Below are 14320 nucleotides of genomic sequence, written 5' to 3'. Positions count from 1 at the left end.
ACTCAGGAGGCTGAAGCAGGAGAATCGCTTGAACCCGGGAGGCGGAGGCTGCAGTGAGCGGAGACTGCACCACTGCACTCCAGCCTGGATGACAGAGTGAGACTCCATCTCAAAAAAAGAAAGAAACAAACAAAAAAACCCAAAACATTTCTATATTAAATTTTTTTTTTTTTTTGAGATGCAGTTTCGCTCTCGTGGCCCAGGTGCAATCTCAGCTCATGGCAACCTCCGCCTCCCGGGTTCAAGAGATTCCCTTGCCTCAGCCTCCCGAGTAGCTGGGACTACAGGCGCCTGCCACCACGCCCGGTTTTTTTTTTGTTTTTTCTGAGATGGAGTCTCGCTCTGTCACCTAGGCTGGAGTGCAGTGGCACGATCTCGGCTCACTGCTAGCTCCGCCTCCTGGGTTCATGCCATTCTCCTGCCTCAGCCTCCTGAGTAGCTGGGACTACAGGCGCCCGCCACTACGCCCGGCTAATTTTTCTGTATTTTTAGTAGAGACGGGGTTACACCGCGGCTAATTTTTTTGTATTTTTAGTAGAGATGGGGTTACACCGTGTTACCCAGGATGGTTTCAATCTCCTGACCTCATGATCTGCCCGTCTTGGCCTCCCAAAGTGCTGGGATTACAGGCGTAAGCCACCGTGCCCGGCCATGCCCAGCTAATTTTTGTATTTTTAGTAGAGATGGGGTTTCACCATGTTGGCCAGGCTGGTCTTGAATTCCTGACCTCAAGTAATCCACCTGCCTCAGCCTCCCAAAATGCTGGGATTACAGGTGTAGGCCACTGCGCCCAGCCTTAAGTCTTGAATTTTAAAGAGATGAAGTGCTTTAATTGATCAAGAATGTGACCTGGTGCCATGTTTAGAAAATTCACATTGACAATTCACCTTGCTATTTTTCAATGTATTAATATAGTGACACTTCTTGTGAAAATAACTACATGAGGCCGGACATGGTGGCTCACGCCTGTAACCCCAGCACTTTGGGAGGCCGAGGCGGGCGGATCGCCTGAGGTCAGGAGTTCGAGGTCAGCCTGGCCAACATGGCAAAACCCTGTGTCTACTAAAAATACAAAAATTAGCTGGGTGTGGTGGCGGGCGCCTGTAATCCCAGCTACTTGGGAGGCTGAGGCAGGAAAATCACTTGAACCAGGGAGGCAGAGGTTGCAGTGAGCCAAGATCACACCACTGCACTCCAGCCTGGGCAACAGAGCAAGACTCTGTATGAAAAAAAAAAAAACCAAAAAAACTACATGATGAAGACACTATTATTTATTAAAATCCCACCTTAAGAATCAACTCAAGGACATGTTTTATAGTAAGCCTAAATTGTGTGCTAACTTAACTGTCACTGAACATTTCTTGATTTTGAGCAAACCTTGAGATTTGTTACAAGGGAAGGCCTACAGGGAATCCTAGATGGAGAAACATACCCTTTAAAAACAAAACAAAACAAAAACAACAACAAAAAAACCTTGCATATCTGTAAATAACAAGGAGAGTGAATGGTTTCTAAGTTGGTATCTGGTATATTTTCTACATTTATAACAACTGGCAAACCAAGCATGGATCTTGAACAAAATAAACAATTCACTTTGTTAATTACAATGTACCAAAAACTTCCAAGGCAAATGATAAGCTCATTTCAAAAGAGGTAAATAATGTACTCCTAGTCTTCCTGCCATAGGTTCTACCTACTGCTGCTCTGTACGGTGTTACCAGAATTAGTCTTTCCCCAACCATGTCACTCCCCTGCTCATACAATTCTTATCCTGATGCTAAGATAAATGGCAAATTCCTTAGCATATTTCTTTTTCCACAATAGAACCCCAACATCCTTTCCCATCTCTCTCCCATGAAAAACCCTATCACACAGCGTATATTCTAGCCACATCAGAAACATGTTAGCTTCATCTGAAAAACCCTTCCAACTTTCCCTACTTCTAAGGTATGCTAATTTCCACCAACCCTGTTCAAATATACATTCTCTCCATGAAGTTTTCCATCAACGCTCCAAACCTACTCTGTCAAAAGCAACCCCTATCCCCTGCCTTTATATGTAACATTTAAAAAACCTTTTAAAGCATAACTTATGGGAAAACTGTGTGGACATGTATACCAACCCCACTGTATCTCTGAAGTCTCTGACAGCAGAAGGCACCTTAATTCGTCTTTACATTGCAAATACCTAAGACTTGGTAGGTATTCAATGTCTGTTGGCTAAAATGAGATAAAGGTGCAGCAAATGAAGAGTGACTGACTGCTCAACTCAGAAGAACCACCAACTTCAAAATGCCCCAAATGTAACATCACTACCCCCATCACACCTGCCTACCCACTTCACAAATACTATGCTTCCTATGCTCCCCAATTTATTAAATAATTATCCAGCTGGGCACAGCTGCTCATGCCTGTAATCCCAGCACTTTTGGGAGGCCAAGGCAAGCAGACCACTTGAGGCCAGAGTTCGAGACCAGCCTGATCAACATGGTGAAACCCCGTCTCTACTAAAAATACAAAAATTAGCCAGGAGTGGTGGTGGATGCCTTTAGTCCCAGCTACTTGGGAGGCTGAGGCATGAGAATCGCTTGAACCCGGAAGGCGGAGGTTGCAGTGAGCTGAGATCACACCACTGCACTCCAACCTGGGTCAGAGATTGTCTCAAAATAAATAAATAATAAATAAATCATCACCCAACAAGTTGCTCAAACTTTAAACTTGGGAATTATCCTTGATTTGTCCATCTTACTACCTAACTTCTAATCAGTCACCAAGTTCTGCTGATCATCCATCTTCCCTCAAATCTTCCCACTTCTTTCCATCTTCTGTGGTAAGGGTGGCTGGAACCCTAAAACAGCTGTTTCACTGGTCTCCCTGCCTCCCGTTTTTCCCTGCTTCTTCCCAAACTATTCCTCCTTTTACTTAACTGCCTAAAGCACAATTCTGCCCCATCCATTAAATGGGTAAAATGGAAAGTCTACATTCCTGTATTATAAGCCCTCCATGATTGGCCCCCTTGCTCACCTCTACAGTCAAGTTTTTGGCTATTCTACCAGTCAGATAGCACTCACAGGTTCCCAGAACAGGATATACCTGGCCTCACACAGTCTCCTTTCTAGCCTGGGCTCATTTTTACTAATCCTATCTCTATCTGTGAGATCTCAAAATCAGACACAATTCCTCAAAGACAGCCACCAGGATAACTACTGGGTTAGGTCCTCCTGTTCCTCCCACTATATACGTACTTCCCAAATACAATGCTGATCACACCAGACTCCGTGAATGCCAGTCTTCTTCCCTTATCTATAAACTCCAGGAAGGAAAGAAGGAACAATGTACAGAGGATAAGTTCCTGGCATACAGAAAATGTTGGCCTAATACAGAATAACTGCCATCTTGTCAACTCTTCTAAGCCAGTATTCTTCAAATTATGGCTCACAAGCCAACAGTGGGTCATAAAAATCAATATAGTAGGCTGCAACCAGTACTAAAAAAAAAAAAGGAAAAAAAAGCAACAGAAAATATGAGAGTATATTACAAGTAATAAGGGTAAGTATTCTTGTGCATTCTTTGAAACAGAGTCTCTAGTGCTACAAGTTAAAGGTAGTTCTTCCTTAAGTGTTGTAAAAAAATTCTTTGGAGCACTGCACTGCTACTTTTCTTCTTCCTCCTTTATAAGAAAGTTTCTTAGAGGCAGGCATAGTGGCTCACATCTGCAATCCCAGCTACTGAGGAGGCTGAAGCAGGAGGATAACTTCAGCCTGGGCAACACAGCAAGACTCCATCTCAAGAAAATTTATTCTTTAAGACCCAGGTGGCTGGGCACGGTGGCTTACCCCTGTAATCCCAGCACTTTGGGAGGCCGAGAAGGGTAGATTATGAGGTCAGCAGATCGAGACCATCCTGCCTAACATGGTGAAACCCCATCTCTACTAAAAATACAAAAAATTAGCCGGGCGTGGTGGCAGGTGCCTGTAGTCCCAGCCACTAGGGAGGCTGAGGCAGGAGAATGGCATGAACCCGGGAGGCGGAGCTGGCAGTGAGCCGAGATTGTGTCACTGCACTCTAGCCTGGGTGACAGAGCTAGACTCCATCTCAAAAAAAAAAAAAAAAAAAAAAAAAGATCCATGTAAGAAAATGAAAAGTAGAAAAAATTATGCTTAATTGGCCAGGCACTGTGGCTCTCGCCTCTAATACCAGCACTTTGGGAGGCCGAGGTGGGCAGACTGAGGTCAGGAGTTCGAGACCAGCCTGGCCAACACAGTGAAACCCTATCTCTACTAAAAATACAAACATTAGCCAGGCATGGTGGCAGGTGCCTGTAATCCCAGCTACTTGGGAGGTTGAGGCAGGAGAATCGCTTGAACCCAGGAGATGGAGGCTACAGTGAGCCAGGATTGCACCACTGCACTCCTGTCTAGGAAACAGAGTGAGACTCTGTGTCTAAAAAGAAGAAAGAAAAAATTATGCTTAACACAGTTCTTTACCAAGAAGCCATTCCTGAACATTTCTAACAAGAACAATGTTTTCCATTTTCTCATTATGCCTTAACTATCTGCTGATTTTCATTTCTATTACTTACGTATACAAGACATCTTACATGATAGGATATATAAGATGTCTTGTATACGTGACATGATAATATATATGATATATATATACGTGACATGATACAAGGTGTCATGATACTATATATATATGGTTGTCCCTTGGTATCTGCTGGGAATTGGTTCCAGAATCCACTCCCTCCACTGCAGATACCAAAATCTGAGGATGCTCCAGTCCCTGATATAAAGGGGACATGTAGTATTTGCATATAACCTACACACACCCACCTATATACTTTGAATTCTTTCTGGATTATTTACAATACCTAATGCAGTGTAAATGCAACATAAATAGTTGGTGCACTGTATTGTTTAGGGAATAATGACAAGAAAATAAAGTCTGTACATGTCCAGTACAGATGCAACCATGGATTTTTTTCCCCTAAATATTTTCAATCTGTGGCTGACTCCACAAACACAGAACCCTCAGATACGGAAGGCTAACTGTACAGTATTTTTCCATTTTAAGCTCTGTTCCTACATTCTTATACTCCTAGAAAACAACATTTGGATAGATGACATAAGTCTTACTCTTAAGACTCCTCTATGAACATCATGCACTTGGCTTTCTCTTTATCCAGTCTATCTATACAGGAGTTCATCCTTACCCCGTTTCATTTTCTGCCATTTCAAACACCTGTGGTACAAAAATATTACAAAGAAAACTGCAGAAATAAACACTAATTTTTGTTGTTTTAGAAACAGAGTCTTGCTATGTCACCTAGGCTGGAGTGTACAGTGGTGTCATCATAGCTCACTGTAACCTCAAAACTCCTGGGCTCAAGAGATCCTCACACCTTAAGCCTCCCAAGAAGCTAGGACTACAGATGCATGCCATCATGCCTTGCTGACTTTTTAAATTTTTTTTCTAGAGATGGTGGGGGGATGGGGGGTCCCACTACATTGCCCAGGCTGGTCTTGAATGCCTGGCCTCAAGCAATCCTCCTGCCTCAATCTCCCAAAGTGCCAGGATTACAGGCGTGAGCCACAGCAATGTTTTAAACTGTGCGCCATTCTGAATAGCCTGATGAAATCTCACCTGACCGGGTAGTGAATCTCCCCTCGGTCTAATGTATTCACCTGTATAAACTACCAGCCATTTGTCACTTAGTAGCCATCTCAGTTATCAGATTGTCAGACTGACTATGGGGCAGGGCAATGCTTGAGTTTTAAGTAACCCTTATTTTACTTAATGACAGTCCCTAAGTCCAAAAGTAGCAATGACAGCTATTTGGATATGCCAAAGAGAAGCTGTAAATTGCTTAAAGGTGAAAGTTCTTGACTTAATAAGGAATGAAAAAAAATTGTATGCGGAGGTTACAAAGATCAAATCTATACATGAAATTGTGAAGGAAAAAAATTCGTGATAGTTTTGCTGTTGTACCTCAAACTGCAAACATCACAGCCACAGTGCATGACAAGTGATTAGTTAAGATGGAAAAGGCATTAAATTTGTGTGTGGAAGACACGGACAGAAACGTGTTCTGACTGATGACAATTATATTCACTACTATACAGGGTTTCAGGTATCCACTGGAGATCTTGGAATGTATCCCGCAAGGATAAGGGGGGACTACTGTATATCCACTAAAAACAAAACAAAAACAGGCCGGGCGCGGTGGCTCATGCCTGTAATCCCAACATTTTGGGAGGCCGAGGTGGGTGGATCACGAGGTCAGGACTTTGAGACCAGCCTGACCAATATAGTGAAACCCTGTCTCTACTAAAAATACAAAAATTAGCCGGGCATGGTGCTGCGCAGCTACTCCGGAGGCTGAGCAGGAGAATCGCTTGAAGCCGGGAGACGGAGGTTGCCATAGGCCGAGATCACGCCACTGTACTCCAGCTTGGGCAACAGAGCAAGACTTCGTTGCAAATCAAAAAAACAAAAACAACCCCCAAACCATCTACCACTGCTTTCCTTCTGATATATTTAGCAGTAAAGTTAAAAACAGTTAACAATGAACACATACTACACTGAAGCAAGCATAGTCCTAAGCATCTGATAAAGAGAATTCTCATTTATTCCTAACCACAATCCTGTAAGGTGGGTAAGTAAGGAGGATTCCTATAAGGTGGGTACCCACCTTACAGGGCTGTGGTTAGGAATAAATGTGAGGAGGTTGAGCCAGGTTAAGTATTTGGCCCAAAGTTCACAGTTAATAAATACAAGCTTGGGCTATGAACTCTAGCAGTCTGACTCCAATACTCATTCTCTTAGCTACTCTCTTACTCTTTTCAGTACTTTTAGTTTTACTCTATCTCTCTCAACAAAATTACTTCTAGGGCCAGGCACGATGGCTCACACCTGTAATCCCAGCACTTTGGGAGGCTGAGGTGGGCGGATCACGAGGTCAGTGCATGGAGACCATCCTTGCTAACACGGTGAAACCCCGTCTCTACTAAAAATACAAAAAATTAGCCGGGTGTGGTGGCGGGCGCCTGTAGTCCCAGCTACTCTGAGGCTGAGGCAGGAGAATGGCTTGAACCCGGGAGGCGGAGCTTGCAGTGACCCGAGATCGCGCCACTGCACTCCAGCCTGGGCGACAGAGCGAGACTCCGTCTCAAAAAAAACAATTACTTCTAATTGCTTTGGGACATTTATAAAAAAGAATCTAGATCTAAAAACAAATTATATCCAAATTGCTCAGAAGAGGCTTAACACCTCAATTATTATTTATCCTCTTAAGCGTTTCTGGGAAAGTGAGCAGTAATTTCCCATTAAAATTTCAAAATGATACTACCGTCTATTAAGCGAAAAAAAATCACCTGCGAAGTTCAATGTTAAAAAATTTTTTAGCGGGGAGGGGAGAGGGATAGCATTAGGAGATATACCTAATGCTAAATGACGAGTTAATGGGTGCAGCACACCAACATGGCACATGTATACATATGTGACAAACCTGCACGTTGTGCACATGTATCCTAAAACTTAAAAGTATTAAAAAAAAATTTTTTTTAGCTGGGCGTGGTGGCTCACGCCTGTAATCCCAGCACTTTGGGAGGCCGAGATGGGCGGTTCACAAGGTCAAGAGATCGAGACCATCATGGCCAACATGGTGAAACCCCGTCTCTACTAAAAATACAAAAAATTAGCTGGGCATGGTGGCGGGCGCCTGTAGTCCCAGCTACAAAGCGAGACTCTGCCTCAAAAAAAAAAAAAAAAAAATTTTAGACTTGGTATAATTGGTTTCATTTGCCCATTAATTTTACTGCTTGCCTCACTTAAAAAAATATTCAACTTTAGAAATCTTCAAAGGAGGAAACCCTAAAATCTGGACAAACATAAAACTAGCATCTTTTACTTTTCCATTAATTGCTGGGTATATGAATTGGCAGAATAACTCTCAAATTGTTTTTGTAAATATACCAGGAAAAAGTATTTTACACTCCCACTTGTATCTGCAACATTCTTCCTACTCTTTTTTCTCTTTCCTATTTACCACTTAATGTCCCTACAAATACCACTTTGCATTAATTTTCAACTGTTTCCATTTTTTTCTTTTTATTAGAGAGAGAAAAGCAAAGAAAAACACAAAATAATGCCAAAAGGCCACCAAGGCAGAAACCCTTTCCTCCCTCCTCCCTATTATCCATTCACTGGACATGCCAATACAATTCCAACCTCTGCTATAGAAGATGAACTCCTGCTGGAATAAGACACCCATACTGTAACACATTCAAGATTTACAACCTAAAAGTCACTTTATCTCACTATCAACCAGAGACAACCTTCTTGAAGTCCTATAAATGAACTTACAAGGCCTTGAGAATAATTGCCAGAAAAACTTAAAGCACTTTAGTAAAATGTTTTGCAATTTAATACTGAGGAGAGAAATGCCTCACTAAATCAGGAGCTATATCTGCAAGACTCCAGAAGCAAACTCTTATGTAAACATTCAAGCCAAAATAAAATAAAACATAGCATATCACAAGTTACAGAGCTGGAAAATAAATGGTCTTGATCAAAATGTTTTGGTTAGGATGACGAACCACTAACACAATGGCATTTTAAGAAAATAGAGCTGACAGCCGGGCGTGGTGGCTCACGCCTGTATTCCCAGCACTTTGGGAGGCTGAGGCGGGTGGATCACCTGAGGTCAGGAGTTCAAGACCAGCCTGGCCAAAATGGTGAAATACTGTCTCTACTAAAAAATACAAAACTTAGCTGGGCATGGTTGTGGACACCTGCAATCCCAGCTACTGAGGAGGGTGAAGCAGAGAATCGCTTGAACCTGGGAGGTGGAGATTGCAGTGAGCCAAGATCGAGCTACTGCACTCCAGCCTGGGCAACGAGAGTAAACCTCTGTCTCAAAAAAAAAAAAAAAAGTAGAGCTGACATTTTAAAAAGCCTTACCACTTCTCCACTGTGTACATTAATCTACTGGTCAAAAAGCAGGTATACTTTACACACTATCTGCCCTGTGTCTTTGAAATGGGGGAAAAACTCAAAAAACAAAAAAGCACAAAACCCAGGGCCACAAAACTGTACCAAGACCAGAAGGATCTTTACCCTACTTAATTATATGCCAGATCCTAAAATCCTATCTTTCCAGGTGCTTTTTAAGTGCATATGGCATTAAGCGTTTACGAAGCAGTGACAAAACATGTTCACTGAGTAATGAAGACAACAGATGACCCTCATCATTTCCATCACTCAGATGATCAGAAACAGCTCCAAAAGATATTTCCAGGATTTGCCTAACATTAACTTTTCTAGTCTTTTGGTCATTTTTACAAAAAAAGTTTACAAGTGGCTTTCATAATCTTTTTTTTTTGGAGGGAGTGGGAGAACAAAATGTCATTTCTCAAATGATTTGTTTTACCCTAACCATACCAAATGAAATAAAAATTTCAATGGATCAAATGCAAATACTGAAACAGGAACATAAAGGTGTGAAGGCTACAAATAAGTCTTCTCTTCCCCATCCCAACACGTAAAAGTTGAGTTTAACCTAAGTTATTTGAATCAACCTGGAAATTTTTTAGGAGAGTATCTGAGTATTAAACAGAAATTCAGAGGTTGAGACTTCAGTACTAATTTGATTTGTAACACTTTAGCATGTCATCCCATTGGATTCCAGTTTTCTTTCCTTTAAAGCTGACATTAGAACGCTCTTGGTGGATATATTTACATCAAGAGATTTGCAAGCCTAAATCACTTTTTTAAAAAAAGTTTGTAGGCGCTAGAATTTCGGGCTTATTTCAACCAGTTCTAGACAAACACCATAATATCAAGAAATAATTTTCTTTCACATTTATAAAATACCCAAGTGACAACTCAAAAATCAAAAGTTACAAGTTTGAAACTTAAAAGTTTTAAGAGGTGATGTGCCTCCAATAAAAGTTACCTGCAAACATATTACAAACTGCAGAATGTCAAAAAAAAAAAAAAATTCAAGATATAATGGTACCTCTGGCCGGGCGGCTCATACCTGTAACCCCAGCACTTCGGGAGGCTAAGGTGGGTGGATCACTTGAGGGCAGGAGATCGAGACCAGCCTGACCAATATGGTGAAATCCTGTCTCAACTAAAAATACAAAAATCAGCCAGGCGTGGTGGTCTGCGCCTGTAGTCCTAGCTACTAGGGAGGCTGAGACAGAACTGCTTTAACCCAGGAGGCAGAGGTTGTAGTGAGATCGCACCACTGCACTCCAGCCTGGGTGACAGAGCGAGACTTCATCTCAAAAAAAAAAAAAAAAAAAAAAAAATTACAATGGTACCCAACTTGAAGTAAGTTAACAGAGGGACAGTATTTTCTTTATACTCACTTCTCCCCTCCCCCAAACCCAGACTGGTTACAATTAAAAACCGTACACCAAAGAATTCCTGGAGTAGAATCTTGATTTGGGGAGGGGGGTAAAGTTAACCCTCATTACAAAATTTAGAAAAGTAACTAAGATAAACTCGTAGCATTATGAGTGAACGAATTAATCTCAATGTTGAGAGTTTTTTTTTAAACTATAAAAGCCCACTTAACACATTTAAAACTCTTGTAATTATTCAAAAATATTTCAAGTAGCAAAACAGACCGACATGGAGAAAGTAGTAGCACACCTGAACAGAAGTATTTAAACAATACAGCTCCAAGACGAAACTGCTCAAATCAGGACTACTCAAAGTACACAAAAAAGTTTCCCCTACGTTCCAAGTCACTGGCTAACTCCAATGTAAAATCGACTACCACGTTACACCAAAACTAAAAAGCAAAAACTACCACATTACACAAATACGAAAGAAACACCACAAAAATCTACAGGTGATTAAGTGTCTAAAGATGATCTAAAAAATGTTTCTGAATGGCACTTTAGTAGGTGCAAAGGAATACAACGACGTTTGTGTATGTGTATGAATTCTGAAGGAAAAAACCAGCTAAAAAAATCCCTGGAGACTACAGTACCTTCATAGAATAGGTACAGATCAAAGTTCATGCATAATCAATGTTACAAGCCTTAGGTAGAGGAACTCTGCAAGATTCCTACTTCTCAATTTTTGCAGGTTAACTTAAATTCATTTCACATCTTTCTTATAAAAGCAACGAATTCAAAACATTAGCTGTCTTCCCATTTTCACCCTCTGAAATGAAGCCTATTTAGAAACATGCTCTCGAAGTTCTCTACAAACTCAAAGGGTACATTTAACTCCATTATGCACTCTCACTGGCAGATGGAGGGATGACGCTGAGCCTGCTCTCAGGGAGTTAAAGAGATGCTCCGTAGTAAAGGGGAACATCTTGTAGACTGTCAGATGGCCAGCCATTCTTCATCTTCATTATCCCAGCAAAGAAAAGGTCCTTACCCATCAGGATAACACCATTAAACTAACTGTAAGAAAAGAATGAAGGGATGATGGAAGAAGTCTCCCTGAACTTCTCCTGACAAAGGAGCTAGTCCACAACTGAATGAACTGGTCGTAAAGCTTTTAAACGAAAATCTTGATCTCCAAGTATGTTTAAAAGTGTAAAAAGACAAAGACACACACAAACACCAAACCTAATGCACATTTTAAACTTTTGTACAATCAGTTCATGTTTGTAGTTCATGATTGGAACTCTTTCAACTTCTAACCTTGATTTCCAGGTACGTAACTCCACAAAATTGTTTATCTTTTTTATTTCCCCTAAAATGAGAAAGTGACTGCAAACTGCAAAGAACATGCCCCTGTTCTCCCAACCTAAAAACCCAGAGTTTTAGACATTTTGGTCTCACACCAAAGAACTGGGAGATGTGAAATGAACTGCGCTCCATATTGATTCTTAAAGCAAATAAGAAGAAAAAGGAAAAAAAAGCGAAGAATGGTAGGTAAGATAAAAGAATTGTTAAACTTCACCTCTAACCTGAAATCTTGGACCTCGCACACACAAAATCAAGATTTTTTTACACCCTATTCCTCAACAGAAAATATTCTGCAAAGGAGAGAAAATTTCGAAGAGTGGAAAGTAGAGGAAACACAGTAAGTACAGTAAGGAGAAAGGATTCGAAATTCATTTGCCAAGAACAAAAAAAATGAAACTTAAATTGCATAGGAGCTCTTACACACAAATGCATTGGCATTTCCCAAATTAAATTGCATGAGAGCAACAATACAGGCCATTTCTATATAGCACCCACTTACGAGCTCTAATTCCAGAACACACACCGATATGACATAGTGTTGCAATCAATGTATTAGGAGGCAAAGAAAATGGTTGGGCTACTGGACGTCTTCGACCAGCTCATTCAAATACCTTTAAAATTAATTAAGGGGCAGGGAACTAGAGAGAGAGGAAGAAAAAAAAAAATGGAAGAATAAAGGCGCACCGAGTAGAAAAGATTAAAGGGAACGTGGAAGGCCGGGGCTGCCGAAACTAACCTGTGCCATCGCTGGCGGACGCCGAGAGGGCCGGAGATGAGAGTTTAGGCCGCTTGGCTGAAGGCGGCCCCGGTTCCACCACATTCTCGGCCATTTTTAATTCTTTCGGAGATACAAGCGAGGAAAACCAGAATCCTCAGGAAATCTCTTCTTCGGCCCGGGGTCCCCGCGCCGCACCCAGGGGTGGGCTGGGGGGCTCCGACGGCACCCGAGGGGGTGGGGGAAGTTCCTTTTTCTCTTCGCCGGGTCGCAGTGGCTGGAGAGGGATGCGTACTCGATAGAAAAGGTAAGGGCAAGTGCGAGGGGCCGGGCCTGGGCCCAAGCCCGGAGGAGGGCACAAGAGCACAAATTCGCCGAGCGCGTCCGCTGTGGCGAATTCCCGAGAACTCGCGGCTCTAGAGGCGCAGTCCCCGGCCCGCCACGGCCGGCCCCTGCCCAGCCGAGGTCTCTCGGAGCTCCGCCGCCGCCATCAGCCTCTTCCTCCTCGGCGCTGTCCTCCTCCTTCTCATCGCCACAAGGAGGCGGGGGCGAAAAGGGGGGAGAGGAGGAGGCGACAAGAGACACTCACCTCCTCCCGGTGCCCCCTCCCGGGCCTGCGCCCCCACCCTCCGAACCCTCCTCCTGCCGCCGCGCTCCGCGCCGCCGCCGCACCGGCCCCTAATGGCCGCAGAGAGCTCGCCCGAGCCGAGAGCCAGGCTGGCGCCGCCGCCTCACATCGCGCGGCGGCCGGCGGAGGCGCGGCAAGGACGCCGGGAGCGGAGCTGGCCGGACCAGAGGGCCGAGGGGGCCGGGCCGAGCAGCGCCGCCCGCACGCCCGCGCCGACGCGGAGCCCACCGAGGAGGCCCCGCTCCGGCGGCGGCGCAGGCGGCCCCTCCTCGCGCCGCGCTCCCCTCCTTCGCCTTCCTTTCCCGCGGAAAATAAATAAATACGGCCGCTGCTACGGCCCCCACCGCCGGCGGCCAGGTGCTGGGAGCGCCCGCCCCCCGGGGCTCCGTTCGGGGCCGCCCGCGGCGGCGGGCGAAGGCGCCGCGGGGCGCGGGGTTATGTAATGGTCCCCCCTAGGCGTCGACGCCGGCCCGGATCCTGGACCGCGGTGGGGGTGTGTGCGGACGGGAGGGGGCTGGGGGTCGCCTCAGCCCGTGCGCCCCGGGCCCCCTGCCACTGTCTCAGCCCCTGCCGCCTCTCTCCGACCCGACTCCCCTCCGCACTCTCTGGCTCCCGCAGTTAGCACTCAGCCCGGCGTCCCGCTTGCCCACTCTCGCCCGCTCTCTCTCGCCCTCTCTCCCCCCCAGCCTAGCACACAAACAAGATGGCGGCTGTTGTTTCTTCCCTCTGCCGAATCCTCCTTACAGGCTAGCGGTAGCGGCGGCGGCCGGAAATGAGCCAAGGGGGGGTGAAAAAGGGGAGGGGCCGGGCCTCCGGAGGGGGGCGGGGCCTAGGCCCGAGCCGCTCACACAATGGGGGAAGTGGAGCCGGGGGCGGGGCCTGTCCCAATCACGGGATCCGCCCTAGGCCCCAACGCGGTTAGCGCTTCCGCAAACTCCCCCGGCGTCACCCTGTGGCTCCCTTTAAAGGGGAGGATTTTAAGAGTGGGGAGGATTTTAAGGGGGGAGGGGCGGGGACGGATTCAGAATCTATTTTCAGTCGGTGGATAGTTACGAGGGAAGGTTCCTGCCTTTGGTCTCTGCGTAAGGGACCGGTGGGAACCGGGACGACGGAACCCCGGAGCTGCTCCGAGGAAGGCGCCAAGTCGCCACTCAGGTGGCCAAATGGGAGCGCCCGTAGGGCGGCCCTGCTCTTCGGCCCTTGGGTGGCGGGTCCCCCAAAACCCCGGTCGAATCCACCAGGCAGGGTGTACCCA

General features: G+C 45.0%; 1 protein-coding gene across 4 annotated transcripts in view; it reads right to left on the bottom strand.

Moving 5' to 3' along the window:
- The window catches only part of EP300 (E1A binding protein p300), a 90518-nt gene extending 76711 nt beyond the window's left edge, over window positions 1–13807 (bottom strand). For all 4 annotated transcript variants that reach the window (XM_008967381.5, XM_003814620.6, XM_008967382.5 and 1 more), the window contains exon 1: window positions 12459–13807. In XM_008967381.5, the coding sequence (XP_008965629.1) occupies window positions 12459–12552 (94 nt within the window). In that variant the 5' untranslated portion in view covers window positions 12553–13807. The remainder of the gene's footprint in view (window positions 1–12458) is intronic.
- Window positions 13808–14320: the final 513 nt, after the last annotated feature.

This window comes from Pan paniscus, chromosome 23 (assembly GCF_029289425.2).
Source record: "Pan paniscus chromosome 23, NHGRI_mPanPan1-v2.0_pri, whole genome shotgun sequence".
Lineage (NCBI taxonomy): Eukaryota > Metazoa > Chordata > Mammalia > Primates > Hominidae > Pan > Pan paniscus.
The sequence above is the reverse complement of the archived record's forward strand: the minus strand, read 5'-3'. Positions and strand labels throughout refer to the sequence as shown.